This window comes from Odontesthes bonariensis, chromosome 16 (assembly GCF_027942865.1).
Source record: "Odontesthes bonariensis isolate fOdoBon6 chromosome 16, fOdoBon6.hap1, whole genome shotgun sequence".
Taxonomy (NCBI): Eukaryota; Metazoa; Chordata; class Actinopteri; order Atheriniformes; family Atherinopsidae; genus Odontesthes; species Odontesthes bonariensis.
In genome coordinates, this window is record NC_134521.1 from 38,051,655 (window position 1) to 38,069,384 (window position 17,730).

At 45.9% G+C, this 17,730-nt stretch overlaps 1 protein-coding gene across 1 annotated transcript in view; it reads right to left on the reverse strand.

Annotated features, from left to right (window-relative positions):
* The window catches only part of amot (angiomotin), a 60,824-nt gene continuing 43,094 nt past the window's right edge, over positions 1 to 17,730 (reverse strand). The window contains exons 5-12 of the mRNA XM_075487053.1: positions 16,411 to 16,503; positions 14,209 to 14,354; positions 12,491 to 12,640; positions 10,136 to 10,332; positions 8,952 to 9,080; positions 5,461 to 5,699; positions 2,742 to 2,972; positions 1 to 767 (exon numbers count right to left, since the gene is read on the reverse strand). Of these exons, the coding sequence (XP_075343168.1) occupies positions 634 to 767; positions 2,742 to 2,972; positions 5,461 to 5,699; positions 8,952 to 9,080; positions 10,136 to 10,332; positions 12,491 to 12,640; positions 14,209 to 14,354; positions 16,411 to 16,503 (1,319 nt within the window). The 3' untranslated portion in view covers positions 1 to 633. The remainder of the gene's footprint in view (positions 768 to 2,741; positions 2,973 to 5,460; positions 5,700 to 8,951; positions 9,081 to 10,135; positions 10,333 to 12,490; positions 12,641 to 14,208; positions 14,355 to 16,410; positions 16,504 to 17,730) is intronic.

The window sequence follows — 17,730 nt, forward strand, 5'->3', positions numbered from 1 at the left end:
AATATTTATTTATTCAGACTTTGAAAATGATTATGAAAATAACAGTAAACCATACATACAATACCTCATGTCAGACTTCTTAAAGTAATACAGAAAACAAAGAAACAAATGCTTGGTCCAATGAAGCTGACCTGCTCAAACCTGCATTAACAATAATTCTGTTTACTCTGGTTACTAAGAAAGAAGCAGTCACCCCAATTCATCTGAATGTAGCACAGAACAGGAACACATCCCAAGATCAAGCAGCTTAGGATCAAAGCTGTTGGAGTTGGGAAGTAATTTAGGGTTACCCTAGGATAACCCCTAACCCTACATTGGGGTAACCCCAACCCTACCCTCAGTGACTCTGAACCCTGCAGGTCAACAGACTGCATGATGCTGAAACATGACAAAGTGTGCCTACAGTAGGTTAGTGTGTGTGTGAAGATGAAGCTGCATTAGAAAGATAAACATGAGAAAATAAACTGTCAGAATACTGAGAAGGGAAAAGTGTTCTGATCTCCGTCAGGCTGGAATGAAAACTGAAGCGTGGGGCAGCATGCCAACAGAGACCAGGCTCAGTTTCACTTTTCTGCTGTAATAGCGGTGCCCCCCATGTTTTTTGGTTAAAGTTTTTCTCTGCAGACCCCCGGGTCAGATGAGGATCTCCACCATGTCGGCGTCGACCTCCTGTTGGGCGGGTGGAGCTGAAGGATGGGCTGGTTGCTCTGGGTGGGATTGGACGGGGAACCTCCGCTCCAGGATGCTGCTGTGGAACACCGGCACATCTGCACAGAAATGACAAACACCATTATAAGACTCAAAGATGATGAGTCAGCATTGCTTCAGTACCATCTGTGTTCCTGTTATTCTGCAGCCAGTGGGTGTGTGGGTCCTGAATCCCGTCAGCAGAGCGCTGCCTTTGATCACTCTGTATGAACTGAATATGATGCCTTCACCTGACCTGCTTCATAGTGCTCATTCTGCTGTTTGGAATAGTCACAGCTTTCTATTTTCCAAACTCATTTTGGGACTTTGTAAAACAGACCTGGAAAAGCAATTCATGGCAGTTTTTTTTAGATGAAGAGGGAAAAACATTAAATCAACCAATTTAATCTCTGAAGTCCAGATATGCAAATGAGCGTGCAGTTAAAACCGAGTTCTGCCAGAGCTCGATGAGCTGTTGGACCGGCCGATTGAAACGAGAGCTGTCAGTGAAACAATGGAAAGGATTGTGAAACACAGCTCAGAGTGTAACTAAAGATGTTGGGTGTTCACAGTCAGGCTCTGAAATGTGGAGCAAGTCCAAACAAAATGGGAAGGTGGTAAAAGGGAAACGTACGGGTCCACCAAGGAAGCCGTCAGTCGGCACAGAAAACTAAATGTATGAGCAGAGAAATGAAAAATAAATGGGCAGGAGCCAATGTTTAGAAGTGAACTGTAAGAAAGCAGCTGAAGGAAATGGGATCTCCATCCAGAAGAGCCGAAAGTAAAGCATCACTAACCCCTGAAGAAGAAAACAAGGTTACAGTGTAGAGAATAGTAGTAATCCATGTAGTCATGGACGGTGGATGGAAGTCAGACTCTGAGATGAATAACCAAGGAGATGCTGGAACTTTAGTTTGGTCCAAGGAAACCAGCACATTTCCACCATAACTGATGGTATGGGGCTGATGGCAGGTAAAGGGCCAGCGGAGGTGGCGGCCATTACCTCTGCAGGAGGTGCTCAGGTGGACTCTGTTCTCATCACATCAGTCAGAAGGAGGTTTGGTGATGATAAATCTCTCCACAGAACAAAGAGGGTTCAGACTCTATCAGCTCAATGACACCACCAGCAAACGTCTGGATCTCAATCTGAGTTCAGATTTAAGGTGGAAAGTGAAAAAGAAGATGACAATGAGCTGATCCGTCAGCTGCTATACAACAAAGATGGAAGCTGACTGATGAAGAAGGTTGTTTTTCAGACAGAGGAACTGAAACTTTGTTTTGGTTCAGGAATCAATCATTATTTCTCCTACTTGATCTGAGAGTAAAAGTGTAAAAGTTGTCAGCTGCATTAGGGTTAGCATGAACAGCCTCTGAAGTCCTCAGCAGAGGAATGCTCAGAGGATACTTTACTCATCTCTACAGTATCACACATAAGATGTTCCACATGTCAACTTTAAAGGAGCTGAAGATCTACAAATCTACCAGATACGGAAGAAGTCCCACTGATGGGCTTTCATTAGCACACATGTTCACTGGAGCTTAGTTTATTATATTTCACTTTTGGCCGGTAAGTGGATGTAATGAGTCAGACTTTTAAATCAACTTAAAAATGAAACCGTGCTTTAACAACCAAAGTGTACATGTTGGGAGCAGCTGGGATTAAACACATTTTCTCTACTTTCATGTGTACAGCACCAGTCAAACTGGTCCAAAGTTTGGATCGGTGTTGAACATTAGGAACAATTTCTCTGCCTGACGCTCAAAGCAAACGTGTTGGATCATAAACTGGAGGACTCGACTGAACATCGTCTCTAATGAATGCTGGCAAAGAAAAGATGGTGAAAAACTGCTTTCAGTCATTTCTGAAGCAACAAAGTTGAGCAGGTTTCTGATGTTCTTCAGATATGGTGTAAACACTCAGTGAAGACAAAAGGAATCGCACTGATCAGGTCAGCTGCTGGTTTCCTGACGGACGTTAAAGGATCGATGAGCTGGACTGTTATTGCCCCACCTTAGGAAATACCAGACATGAGGGGCAGATAGTGTGAGCTGACCTGCTAAGCGGTCGGGGATGTAAACTGGGCTGGTTCTGGACAGCAGAGCCGGCAGGGTCATAGTCTTGCTGGGGTCCTGACACGGACCCTTGTCCGTCTGCATGCAGCTGTCCCGGCTGCCGGTCTTGGAGTGGCCTGCAGTCATCGGGGTTGAAAGTACCGGCGAAGGGGATGATGAGATGGACTCTGTCCTCAGAGACTCTGTGCGACACTCTGGACCCAGCAGAACCCCTAAAGAACCAAGAAAACACATTATTCAGGTAATCCATCACCCAAAGATCCATATCAGCTGTCAGGCCTGTTCTGACCTGCGCTCAGGAAACGAATGTGTAGATTTCTGAATGATCACCCCCCAGGCCTCTTTCTACAAACCTGACACGGAGGCCTGACCTTAACGGAGGGCAAACTCGGCACAGGTAGGTCTCAGTTTGGTGCTAAATCAAATGAATAATAATGCTGTGAAACTTAAGTTTTTTATTATCTGGTGCAGCTGCTCAGTCGGTCCTTGAGCTCCACTGAACACAGATGTGAGATATGAACTGTTACTGTGAAAGGAGTGGGGGGATGTGGTTCTTTGCTCTCTCCTATTCTCTTCTTTAGGTAAAATCTGAATGAAGCAACAATAAATTCTGATGGAAATGGGACCATTGGGCCTCATGCAACAACAATTCGTACGCACAGATTTGTTCTTAAATCGTCCGTACGAGTGATTTAAGAGAATTTGCGCATTCACCAATCTTTTCGTATTTTACGTTTTCTTTCAGGTACGAACAGAATTCACGAGTGATCCAGACCTGACGTAGGAGTTTCATAAAATAGTCCGCTGTTATTCAAATCACGTTTGCTTGACTAATGGATTGTATTTAATTACTTTGACGAAAACATAAATAAATATACATTATACCCCATAATGATGCTGACATTATTCTGTTTGACTTGAATTACGCACAAATTGAAGGTTCATTTGACTCTGTATATAACAAGGTCAATGGGAAGCGTAACCAGCGGCTGACTTTCTACTTTTGGATGCCTTAGCGCGTCAGGCTCTTGGAAGAGAGCGTGTAGATATCCATGTGGAGACAGATGAATGGCTGACATCGCGATTTAGATCACCAAGGACTGTGCTGCTGCAAATATGCAGCTTGCTAGAGCCACGACTCCAGAGAAAAACACGCCGATCAAACCCAATTCCACCACACGTCCAGGTCCTCACCACCCTTAGATTTTTGGCCACTGGAACCTTTCAGACGGAGACTGGAGACAGATCGGGGGTGTCCCAGTCCTCTGTGAGTCGTGCGCTCCCCTTGGTCATCAAAGCTCTCATCAGTTTATCACCCGTGGTACATCACATTCCCATACACCGCTGTCCAACAAGTGCAGATTAAGAGGAACTTTCATGCCGTGGCTGGACTGCCAATCATAATCGGAGCACGAGACACATATATACGCATCAAAGCACCCGTGCTGTCGTGGAGCGCACTGAGCTGAAGGCCAGGTGGGTGTGTCTCCATACAGCGAGGGGGGGGCAAACTGCTCTATAGCCCAGAGAAGGCAAGCTGCGTTTTGCACAATATTGCCCTGAACGAGGGTCTCCACCTGAACCAGCCCAGGCAGACCAGAAGGTGTGGTGCCAGAAGACCCCCCTCATGGACCACCCCATCAAAGTGCAATCATGATGAGGCAACAACTGATTGCACGGCTTTAGTTGCAGTCATCGATCGCCTGCCCAGGGCGAGACGTTTTTTTTAAGCCATTTTCAGATCAAACCATTTATTTTTTTATTTCGGTGACATGGTATTAACAGCACTCGTAATAACTTCCCATTTCTTGGCTTTAGCAGGTCCCGTAATTCCACTGCTGACACTGCTAAAAATGACAGATTTTCCTTTTTGGATCTCTGAAAGCAGAACTTCAGTCTCAGAGCCCGTAAAGTTCTTCTTTTTGTGCCTTGATGCCATTCTCATGACTCAACACTTCCTGGCACAGCAGAGAGGAAGCACAGCCTTATATGGTATCATTTTGGGCGTGGAGTATGCAAATTTACTATCCTCGTGCACGTGAACTTAGATACGCACAGGTGTGATTCATCATTTACGCAGGTCGTTTACACACTTTTTCCGAAGTTAAGAGCGCTTGTTGAATCTGACGTGGCGTGTTCGTACGAGACCTTCTTACGAAAAAATTGAGAGAAATTTAGAATAAAAATACGAAAATGTTCTTGCATGAGGCTGCACGGTGGTGTGGTGGTTAGCACCGTCGCCTCACAGCAAGAAGGTTCCAGGTTCAACACCCAGCTGGGGCCTTTCTGTGTGGAGTTTGCATGTTCTCCCCGTGTATGCGTGGGTTCTCTCCGGGTACTCCGGCTTCCTCCCACTGTCCAAAAAAATCATGCATGTTAGGTTGATTGGCATCTCTAAATTGTCCTTAGGAGTGAGTGTGAGCGTGCATGGTTGTTTGTCTCTATGTGGCCCTGCGATGGACTGGCGGCCTGTCCAGGGTGTACCCCGCCTCTCGCCCATTGACTGCTGGGATAGGCTCCAGCCCACCCGCGACCCGATCGACGGATTCAGCGGTATAGATAATGGATGGATGGATGGATGGTTCTTGCATGAGGCCCAATGCCTCGGTGACTTAATGTCCTAGGTTTAACTGTCAGTTTTCTCCCATCTGAAGGGGGCTTATGTGTGACATGTTTACCACCAGTGCATGAGCTTCTCACCCAGGCTGCCCTTCCAGCTGGTGTCCTTGCGTTCTTCAGTGATTGGTGAGCTACTTAGTCCCAGATTATGTGACAGAAGCCCTGAGCCACCAGAGCCCGAGTTGGAGATGGACATCAGGGATTTGGACGGCCTCATGGCGGATTGGGCATCGGACTTGATGGGCTCTTTCCTGGAGCGCTGGTGAAGCACCTTGATCATGGCATCCTTCTCAATTATTTGGGCATGGAGATTCTTTATCCTGGACAGAGGAGCAGAGTGGTTACTATGGTTACTACGGGACGGTGAGTGAATAACTGAGACTTGCTCCACAATGGTTCGTTAGTACAAAAACTGGGACACGAAATGCAAAATGTAATACCAGCTAAACAGATAAAAAAGGTTTGGCCAACAAAAGGCTGGAAAAGGAAGAAGGACTAAAACAGCTGGAGAATCATGGTGCAATTAGTTAGGTTCACTAACAGGTCAGTAACGTGACTGTGACTGGCTATAAAAAGAGCACCTTAGAGAGGTAGAATCTCTCAGAGGTAAAGATAAGCAGAGATTCTGAAATTTACAAAAGAAACTACATCTACAAACTGTGGAGCAATTTCAGAATAATGTTCATCAGTGTAAAATCATAATACCATTAAAAATGGTATTTTTTGACTTGAATTTCTTTTGGCTTGAATTTCCTTCGGGATCAATAAAGTATCTATCTAAATGATCAGAGCCTGGACACATCTGTGCACGGCAGCAGTGAAAAATGAATTCATCACTTATATTAATCCAATCATTTAGGATTTTGATCAATCAAGTCTGACAGAATTTGAATTATTGTAATGGGAAACATGACAGATGTACAATCCACCAAATGGACGCACTGGAGCTACAGCTGGCTGCTAACAACCCGTCTGGAACTGCTGTGGGACAGAAATAACACACCTGGCAGAGCCTTCGGTTATCAGGCCCCTCTCTGTGGAACCAGCTGCCAGTTTGGGAGGCAGAGCCTTCAGTTATCAGGCCCCTCTCTGTGGGACCAGCTGCCAGTTTGGGAGGCAGAGCCTTCAGTTATCAGGCCCCTCTCTGTGGAACCAGCTGCCAGTTTGGGAGGCAGAGCCTTCAGTTATCAGGCCCCTCTCTGTGGGACCAGCTGCCAGTTTGGGAGGCAGAGCCTTCAGTTATCAGGCCCCTCTCTGTGGAACCAGCTGCCAGTTTGGGAGGCAGAGCCTTCAGTTATCAGGCCCCTCTCTGTGGAACCAGCTGCCAGTTTGGGAGGCAGAGCCTTCAGTTATCAGGCCCCTCTCTGTGGGACCAGCTGCCAGTTTGGGAGGCAGAGTCTTCAGTTATCAGGCCCCTCTCTGTGGAACCAGCTGCCAGTTTGGGAGGCAGAGCCTTCAGTTATCAGGCCCTTCTCTGTGGAACCAGCTGCCAGTTTGGGAGGCAGAGCCTTCAGTTATCAGGCCCCTCTCTGTGGAACCAGCTGCCAGTTTGGGAGGCAGAGCCTTCAGTTATCAGGCCCCTCTCTTGTGGCATAAGCTGCCAGTAAATGTCCGGGAAGCAGACACCCTTTCCACTTTTAAGACCAGGCTTAAAACTTTCCTTTTTGATAAAGCTTATAGTTAGGGATGGCTCAGGTGATCCTGAAACATCCCATAGTTAAGCTGCTATAGGCCCAGACTGCTGGGGGGCCTCATCTGTCACACCTTTCCTCACTTTACTCTCTTTTCCCCCGTTTATTTCCTCATATGACATTATGTGCATTTGGCATTATTGTTGTCATTAACATGTGTTTCCATGTTTTATTCCTGGCCTGGTGTTACAGTTGTTTGTTGTCCCCTCTTTTCTGTCTTCTCAAACCCCAGCTGGTGGAGGCGGATGGCCACCCTTCCTGAGTCTGGTTCTGCCAGAGGTTTCTTCCTGTTCAAAGGGAGTCGTTTCTCTCCACAGTCGCCTCAGGCACGCTCAGGACGGGAGATTGGACTGAAGACAAGTTTCAGTGCAATCTGTTGGTTTCCTTAGCTCGGAAAGCTAAGCAATTAAGCTGTTTAATTGGCTCTCTATGTATGAATTGGACTAATATTAAATGAAGTTAAGATTGGAGCTGCACGGTGGTGAGGTGGTTAGCGCCATCCCATTCCAGGTTCAACTCCCAGCTGGTGCCTTTCTGAGTGGAGTTTGCATGTTCTCCCCGTGTATGCGTGGGTTCTCTCCAACAGCTGGGATAGGCTACAGCCCCCTTGCCCCCCTGCGACCCGACCGACAGATTCAGCAGGTATAGAAAATTGATGGATGGATTAAGATTACAATTAAATAATTACAACTGGCTTGAATTGCACTGTATTATTTAAGTGCCTTGAGATGTATTTGTTGTAATTTGGCGCTATATAAATAAAACTAAATTGATTTGAACTTTTGAAATTTATTTTTTTGGCCAAAGATTAAATAAACTGTAGCTGTCACGTCCATGGGGTTTTCCCCATGTTTTTTGTTCTTTTGTGTTTTATCATGTTTTAGGTTATGTCATGTCTTAGTTTTTAAGTTCATCTTTAGTTAAGTTTTGCCATTGTTTTCCCCACAGTTTCTGCTTCCTCAGTCCCCATGTTCAGGTTATCAGCTCATCTGCGACACCTGTTCGATTCTCTCATCAGTTCCCACAGTATTTAGGCTCTCTGGTTTCTCTCAGTCTTTGTGAAATCCTTTCACCCTTCACGCCACGTCAAGTCAACCTGTGATTTCATGTAAAGCCAAGTCATGTTCTTTCTTTTGTCTTAGTCTAGTTTTGTTATCCGGCTCAGCCGCGCTTTATGTTGACCTTGTTTTGATAAATAAATCAATTAGCTTTTTTGAAAGTCTGCATCCGTGTCCTTCTACGCCTCGCACTCCACCCATTGTGACAGTAGCTTGTTGTGGCATTCAGTCCACTTTCAGTGTGGTGCTTTAAGATCACAACATTTGGCCAGGTGTTATAACAATGAAAAATAAATCAAAGCTATGCCTTTATACGGCCACAGATTAAAATGAACAAGTTGGCCAATGTACGGCATCCCGACCAAGACAAAAGTATGGGTATTTTTCCTGTAGGTCATCTGGATGTTAACAAAGAAACTGAGCTGAGGGCAGTCATTGGTGCTCATCATAGTGCCGACCAGTTGAATGTTTGAACAGAGACAGTGATCGACCATGATGGTTCTCTATAGTCAGAGACTGTAAAGAACGTGGGACAGAAAGACTTGAACTTTGTCCTCGGCCTTCCAATCGATCTATGCTGTCGGGCTGGGAGGAGAGTAAGTGTATGATAATAAGCGAGTATGGGGAGTGAAATGTAACACAAATCCAATGGAAACATATGAGGCTGAGATGGAGAAAAAGTCCCGGACGATTGTGAAATTCCAGCCAGACGCTAGTTTTAGCTCTCAAAAAGAGGACATGTAAAAAGGACATCTGGTCACCCTAGATTATGACATTACCAGAACTGGGTATTGAAGAGGCTGCCTGTATTTTTGGTATTTACCTGCTTTCCATGTCCAGACAACGCCGATTGGCCATGAGAATCTCCTCCTCTTCCTTCTGTATTCGAGCCTCCACCGAGGTATCGTAGCTGCTGCTCGGGGAGTGGTTGATGCCCGCTACGGATGTATCCCTGCAGGACACAAATCAAAGTAAAAGTCAAGAGTTTTGGTTCCTTCATAGATCATTATGTGAGCGTCCATTTACAGACTACCAAGATGATTGCATTCACATTATCTTTGTGTTTTATTGTTGTTACAATTGTTCAATTGTTGTTGTTGGTAAGTGTTTGAACCAGTTGAAGAATTGGTTCAGTTTCTTTTCTCCTTTCTGTAGAAGTCGTAAGCCTCCCTCGGGCAACATTTAATTTCCTTGTCTTTGGTCGTGAAGGTCACCTTCTCTTGGTATATTATTAGGGTTACACCGCACGTAAAAACTTGGACAAAGTCGCAGGCCAGCCTTAATATTTATTACATTACGGTCATTCTGCAGACGGTTTTATCCAAAGCGACTTACAATAAGTGTGTTCCACATCGGGAGGCAAAAGAACTTCAGGTCATAAGAAATCAAAAGTGTATTTCCTTCCAAAACCAAACAGCTAAGAGCAGAACTAGTGCAGAGTAAAGCCTCGTTTCCACCATGAAGTTCAGAATGGTCCGCTTATTTCAGTGTTTCCACTACCACCAAAGCGTACCCGACTCGGATCAAAAGCCGAGGACTCGGATCTTACTCCCTTTTGGATTCTCACCTACTGTTGTGCAGGATCGTTCGAACCCTCTCCCTCCTGCAGAATCCTCCGCTGTCTGGATCCGACTAATCCATCCCCACAACTAATAAACCTTTTATCTTCGTATTCCATTCAGTCTGCATTTCAGTCCGAGTTCTTGAGCTCAAGCCGTGACAAATGTACATATAGATGTAGGTCCAATATGACAAGAAAACCAACCTGTGAAATCATTTTTCCTTGAAAGAACTCGGGTGTCATTTAAAGAAATGGGTAGAACTTCCAAGTTCATCCTGGAATCGTATAAAAAGAGCAGTGCCCAGGAAATAAATGGCTGCATTGGAACCCTGACCATCTCCGGTGTCTTATGACAACAGCAAATTACAAACTAAACACTTTGCTCTACAGTTTCATCAAGCATCGTTTGATAACTGTTAGCATAAACCCAACCTGCAAAAACACACCTCTGAGTTGCCACAGATGAAGCAGCATCCAGGGCAAACTGCCTCATTACGCTCTCCTCCAGGTACTTCTGCTCCCACTTGGTCATGTCGGCCTCCAGAGCCAGAATCCGTTCCTCTTTCTCTCTGAGGTGCTCCATTAAGGCCGTGGCGTTGTACTCAGAGGGGACCCCACCGCTGCTCTGAGAGATCCCCTGACGCTGAGAGGAAGAAAAAGGCTTATTATTCTCATTATTATGGCTTATTACACAGAATTTGTAACCCTTTCAAAAGCATTTATTTTATCACAACATTTGATGGAAAAAGGCAACAAAATGAAAGAAGTCTTTCAATAAAACATATTTCACATCACCGTGTGGATATTTCCCCAGAGCAGAGCTCTGCATGGACCAGCACCAGCTTCCATCAGAGACCCTGAGGTCATGTGATCAGGGCCTGCTGGCTGTGCAGCACACAGCTGAAAACCAAAGTTGACTCTGTAACAGTGGCTCCCACTCTGACAGTAGCCCCCACTCTGTGGGGTTAGGCTTAACTCTGAGCTGGAAACACATCCTTTGATTAGCTGTTGTTGTTGTTCTGTTTTTATATGTTCCATATTTCCTGTATTGTGTATAATTTCCCTAAATTTAAATTCTGGTCATTTGTAAATTCTGGTTACCTCATTATAAAAGAACAGCTCAGAGTTTGATGCAGACTTGTGAAATATCTAAGCAGACAATATTGATCTCATTTTTCATCACGATTCTCCTTATTTGACAATATCGGTGTGTTCACACCAGACGCGGTCGAGCGACGCGATTACATACAAAGTCAATGCAAAGACGCGATTAGACGCGGATTCGAGCCGGCGGCGCGAGTGAAAATATGCGATTCGCGCGAGTTAAAAAAAATCCAACTTTGGCGAAATATTCGCGCCAGACAGCCTATCAGCGTTGAGATTCTGGACGACAGTGACGTGGAGACAGATGGACAGGCGCTGTCTGTGACATGCAGATGGGACTGCAGATGGAAATTAGCTTCTAAGCTACAATCTGGTGCAGGTCATCTCTTTACTTTGTAATTAATGTACTTTGCACATGGTCCCTGACTAAATAAAATAAAAAAATTAAATCACCGCCTTCTCCAGGAGTTCCGTCTGGATGACGGCCGCCTCCAGCGGCACCCCAGGCCCACCAGGACCCAGCCCGACGACCCGCTCGGGAGGACCGGCGCCGCGATCTCTCGGCAGGACACCAACCACAGGCGCCCCGCAGCTGAAACGGAGCCGCGGCCCAGCTGCGGAGCGCCTGCAGCCGGCGTCCCGCCGAGAGATCACGGCACCGATCCTCCCGTGGCGGCCGCTTCCAGCGGTGTTTCGGGCTCACCGGGACCCAGTTTGGTGGCCTGCTCGGGAGGATCGGTGCCGTGATCTCTCGGCGGGACGCCGGCTGCAGGCGCCGGTCCTCCCGAGCGGGTTGTCGGGCTGGGTCCTGGTGGGCCTGGGGTGCCGCTGGAGGCGGCCGTCATCCAGACGCAACTCCTGGAGAAGGCGGTGAAATTATCCGAGCTGAATGCACCACCGGATGATGTCACTGACCCAGACACGACGGCGTGTGCGTTTCAGACGAATCTCGGACTGCCACAGCAGGTACAAGGACGCGATCAGCCATGGATAGCCCCTTGAGCTATTCACTCGTTTTTTACTCGCGCGAAAGAGGCGTTTGAGGCGATGGAATTTAATTTGCACCTGCGGCAACGATCGCGCGATGAAGGCGGTGCGAATATTCGCATCGCGTTTGGTGTGAACGCACCGTATCAGCTGCACGGCATGAACATTGCTTTCATTGGGCTCAGAATGGCCGTAAACACCAGCCGGTGGTCTCTGTCTCTAACGGGAAGCCGGTGGTCTCTGTCTCTAACGGGAAGGCGGTGGCCTCTGTCTCTAACGGGAAGGCGGTGGCCTCTGTCTCTAACGGGAAGGCGGTGGCCTCTGTCTCTAACGGGAAGGCGGTGGCCTCTGTCTCTAACGGGAAGGCGGTGGCCTCTGTCTCTAACGGGAAGGCGGTGGCCTCTGTCTCTAACGGGAAGCCGGTGGCCTCTGTCTCTAACGGGAAGGCGGTGGTCTCTGTCTCTAACGGGAAGGCGGTGGCCTCTGTCTCTAACGGGAAGGCGGTGGCCTCTGTCTCTAACGGGAAGCCGGTGGCCTCTGTCTCTAACGGGAAGGCGGTGGCCTCTGTCTCTAACGGGAAGGCGGTGGCCTCTGTCTCTAACGGGAAGGCGGTGGCCTCTGTCTCTAACGGGAAGGCGGTGGCCTCTGTCTCTAACGGGAAGCCGGTGGTCTCTGTCTCTAACGGGAAGGCGGGCAGCAGAATGTGTTACCTGCTGCATGCGGAGGGACTCCAGCTCTCTCTCCAGTCTGGTTCGGAGTCGGTGTTCCAGCTGCTCTCGCTTCTCACACGCTGCCTGAAGCTGAGCCAGGGCCTGCTGCATCCGCTCTACTTTCTCCACGTAAACCTGCTTTTTCTTCAGCTGAACACAGAAATACAGACAAACAGGAACTCATCTTAACATCAACACTTCATCTGTGCTGACTTCTTTATCATAATGGAGGAACAGAAATTAATGTTTTACATACTGAATGTGCGTGTGAATAATTCCACTGATAAAAACTGTTAACTGTCAGAAAAAAGGACTTTTCCTGACCTTAAACCTTTTAGTATGATTTGCTGTCAGTTATTTGAAACTCATTTTTTTATGCAAAGTAAACTGTTTTAAACTCAAATTTAGAATTTTTAGAAATAATCTTCAACTATATTCTGTTTGCCTCGATTAATATCACAATCGTATTTGAGTCCTAATCTTCAGTCCATCTTCATTTATTAAATTTAATTCATATTTCTTTATAATGTAATCTACAACAAAGCCATTTATAATACAATTAAATCCAGTCCATTATAATCCAAATGAAATATACTGATTAAAATCCAAATGAGTCCATTTCATATAATGGCACCTCCAATGGCACCTACCAAAATATTGCGTCAAATCTTCTGTTTGATTCAATCCCTTCCATCAGAACTAGAACCAGAACCAGGAAGAAACCTCCATCAGAACCAGAACCAGGACCAGAACCAGGTAGAAACCTCCATCAGAACCATTTATAGGTGTTTGTTGTCCCTTCTTTTCTGTCCTCTCAGCCCCCAGCTGGTCCAGGCAGATGGCCGCCCTTCCTGGTTCTGGTTCTGATGGTTTCTTCCTGGTTCTGATGGAGGGTTCTTCCTGGTTCTGGTTCTGATGGAGGTTCTTCTCTCCACAGTCGCCTCGTGCACGATTGGATCAGAGAGAAGTTTTGATATAATCTGTTGGTTTCCTCAGCTAAACAACTTAGTTTTTTTCATTGACATTGTATGACAATATCAAACTGAAGTGGCTTTATTTCAATAAACTTGAATTGAACTTGTTTATTTTGTCTTCATTCTCCCCTGTGATGAGATTTTGCTATGAAATAGCACTCTATAAATAAATGAAATTACTTTATAAGCAATTAAAACAAAAAGTATTTCCCAAAAGATTAATAAATGAGTAGAAAAGAGATCGTGTATTGAATATTAACATGTGGATTAATAAGAATTCTGATTATAATGGTCTTGCAGTGTGCCATAGATTCATACAGTCTTATTCATAGGTCATTATTAACAAGCATGAGAAACTCCAAATGGAAAAACAAAGCAGTGGCACACTGACACATGACCAAAGGTCTTTGCTAAGATTCTGAACAACCTATCACTGGGTCCCTGTGCATCCTGAGGACAACCAATCAGAGGGAAGATTAAGTGTTTGCTGGTCAACCTTTTATGAATTTCCATTGATCAATACTGTCTGTCTACTGGACTGGACTGAACTGGAGTGAATTGAATTGGACTGTATAATTTCACTTGAATTGAATCCACCACTGTAAAATGCCCTGAGATCACTTTTTATGTGAACTGCTGTTGTATAACTGTTTAACTGAGTTTTTTTTTAATCTGTTGTGACTTCCTACCTTAAATGGGACCAGGTCCTGTCTGATAAAGACTGGAACAAGCATTAAGGCTTACCTCCTCCTCCAGTTTGACCACTTTGGCCTGGGCGTTGTTGAGTGCCTGGTCTCTGATCTCAATGTGCCTCCTCTGGTCGTCGGTGGTAGATCGCAGTGCATTTAACTCCATCTCCAATTTCTCCTTCTCACGTAGGATTTCTTTATCTGAACACACAGGAAAATGAATCCATCTACATGTCTTTATCCTTTTTTATTATTTCATTTCAGATGGTAAATGTTATACAACCTATAAATAAGAATAAACACTCGGTAGGTAGGATAGGCCGAACCACCTTCTGTCCATTTGACTCTTTGTGATGGAGTGTATTGAACAGTATACTTTACACTCGTTCCCTTTGCAGCTTAAAACATGTTTCCTTCTGCTGTTTCAGTAAAACTGTCACATGTCTGAACTTATACCCCCTAACCCGACTTATAGAGCACATTTCAATGCCAGTTCACTCTTTTACGCTACATGCCGAAATCACACTCATACACCACGTCTTGGTCCATATTTACTATTTCTACAAGAACTTGCTTCTTCATGATCACGCTGATGTGTTGTTGGGATCCTAAACCTTTAGGAACTTAGCCATAGACAGAAATATTTTTGAAGTTGAGTTTGAAGCAACATTTGAGACATTTTTCTGTGCTGGTTTGGATGCTGTGCTGCTGGAAGGACTTGTGGTAACTGGCAGGTTTTTTATTCATAACCATGGAAACAGGACAGTTTTTGGAGCAGCTAACTGAGCTGTCAAAAGCCAAACAAAATGCCTGGAATAAGACCCCAAACCAAGAAGAGCTGAAGTGGAGTCCAGTATGCAGAGCAGGAACAAAATGGAGGCCAAAATGAAAGAAAGAATACTTCCTAAACTCTTGATAGTTATAGATCATTCTTCTCACCCTATCTCTAAGGGAGAGCCCAGACACCCTGCGGAGGAAACTCATTTCCGCCGCTTATATTCGCGATCTCGTTCTTTCGGTCACTACCCACAGCTCGTGACCATAGGTGAGGGTAGGATCTCGTTCTTTGGGTCACTACCCACAGCTCATGACCATAGGTGAGGATAGGAACATAGATTGACCGGTAAACCGAGAGCTTGGCCTTCTGGCTCAGCTCCTTCTTCACCACGACGGGCCGGTGCAGAGCCCGCATCACTGCAGACGCCGCACTGATCCGTCTGTCAATCTCCTGCTCCATTCGTCCCTCACTCGCGAACAAGACCCCGAGATACTTGAACTCCTCCACTTGGGGAAGGATCTCATTCCTGACCCGGAAAGAGCATTCCACCCTTTTCCGGCCGAGGACCATGGTCTCAGATTTGGAGGTGCTGATTCTCATCCCAGCCGCTTCACACTCGGCTGCGAACCGCTCCAGTGAGAGCTGAAGGTCACGGCCCGACGACGCCAACAGAACCGCATCGTCCGCAAAGAGCAGAGACCCGATTCTGAGGTCGCCAAACCGGACCCCCTCAACGCCCTTAAAAATTATGAACAGAATCGGTGACAAAGGGCAGCCCTGACGGAGTCCAACCCTCACAGGAAACATGTCCGACTTACTGCCGGCAATGCGGACCAAACTCTGACACCGGTCATACAGAGACCCAACAGCCCATATCAGGGGGTCCGGCACTCCATACTCCCGGAGCACCCCCCACAAGAGTCCCCGAGGGACACGGTCGAACGCCTTCTCCAAGTCCACAAAACACATGTAGACCGGTTGGGCGAACTCCCATGCACCCTCCAGGATCCTGCGGAGGGTATAGAGCTGGTCCACTGTTCCACGGCCAGGACGAAAACCACACTGCACTTCCTGGATCCGAGATTCGAAACAAGAAGTCCATTAGCAGGAAATGTTTCACATGGATGGACATTATTAAAGAGATCTACACAATGGATATTAATCTACGAGTAAAAGAAGAGGACTTTGAACAAAGGAAATGGATTTTATTCAAAGACAAGGACGGTACTCACTCATTTGTACAAATCTGCTTCATTTTGTTTAATTTCTGATCTGTTGTTTCTTAGGCATCAAACAACTCGACATAAACAGAATAAAAAAATACTCTGAAATGGCCACCGTTTAAGAACAGATCCGACCGGGCTCTGCAGTAAACCTGGTGCTCACTTATCACTGCGCCTGCAAACTGGATCTAAATCTAAATCGACTGTGATGATGTGTGTGTGTGTGTGTGTGTGCACGTGCATGTGCATCACTCACTCTGAGCCAGCAGCTGGGAGATGGTTTTGCGGTTGTCCTCTGAGCCGTCACACTCTTTGGAGGCCAGCTGCTTATTTGCCGTCTCCATGCGCTCTTTAACACAGCAGCACATAACACACACTGTTTAGGACAGACATACAGAAATAAAACAAAAAGGTGTGATTGTGTTTATTTTGCAAATCTTCTTGAAAAGTGGAAGCACTTCATGAAGTTTGTTCCAGTTTAATGCTTAAGATCCGCAGATCTGCAGGACTACATTCTGTCTGCAGAAAGTGATTCCATCTGTTTGCTGCAGCCAGAGTTCTGATGAGATCTAACAGGAGAGATCATATTTCTCCAGTTTTAGCTTCTCTTCATTGGCTCCCTGTTAAATTCAGAATAGAATTTAAGATTCTTCTCCTCACATATAAAGCTCTTAATGACCGAGCTCCATCATATCTTAAAGATCTCATTGTAAGATATTTTCCTAACAGAGCACTTCGTTCCCAAACTGCAGGTTTACTTGAGGTTCCCAGAGTTTCTAAAAGTAGAATGGGAGGCAGAGCCTTCAGTTATCAGGCCCCTCTCTGTGGAACCAGCTGCCAGTTTGGGAGGCAGAGCCTTCAGTTATCAGGCCCCTCTCTGTGGAACCAGCGGCCAGTTTGGGAGGCAGAGCCTTCATTTATCAGGCCCCTCTCTGTGGAACCAGCGGCCAGTTTGGGAGGCAGAGCCTTCAGTTATCAGGCCCCTCTCTACCTTTAAGACCAGGCTTAAAACTTTCCTTTCTGATAAAGCTTATAGTTAGGGATGGCTCAGGTGACCCCGGAACATCCCATAGTTAAGCTGCTATAGGCCCAGCCGCTGGGGGAGCTCCCATGATGCACCTCTCCATGTCCATGTGACATCATTGTTGTCATTAACTTGTGTTTCTCTCTCTCAGCAGGTGTCCCTGGCCTGGTGTTACTCTTTCCTGTCCTCTCAGCCCAACCTAAACCAATTGGCTCTGTGTGAATGAGTCTAATTTGGAATTGAATGAATTGGTCTTCCAATGAACTGGATTATATCCGGCTTGAATTGGACTATATATTTGAAGAGCCTTCAGATGACATTTGTTGTGACTTGATGCTATACAAATAAAACTGAACTGAATTGAAATTAGTACCAAATGCTGCAGTGTACACGATACATGAGGGACATTCCTGTTTCTTTTTGTTTTCTGCTGTTCTTTCCTGTTTCCCAAAAGGAACTGAACCCTCTTAAAAAAGTCACCGGACATGATTTGTTGTTGTGTGAAAAAAAAAGATCTATATATTCATGAGGGTTGTAAGAATGAACAAATCA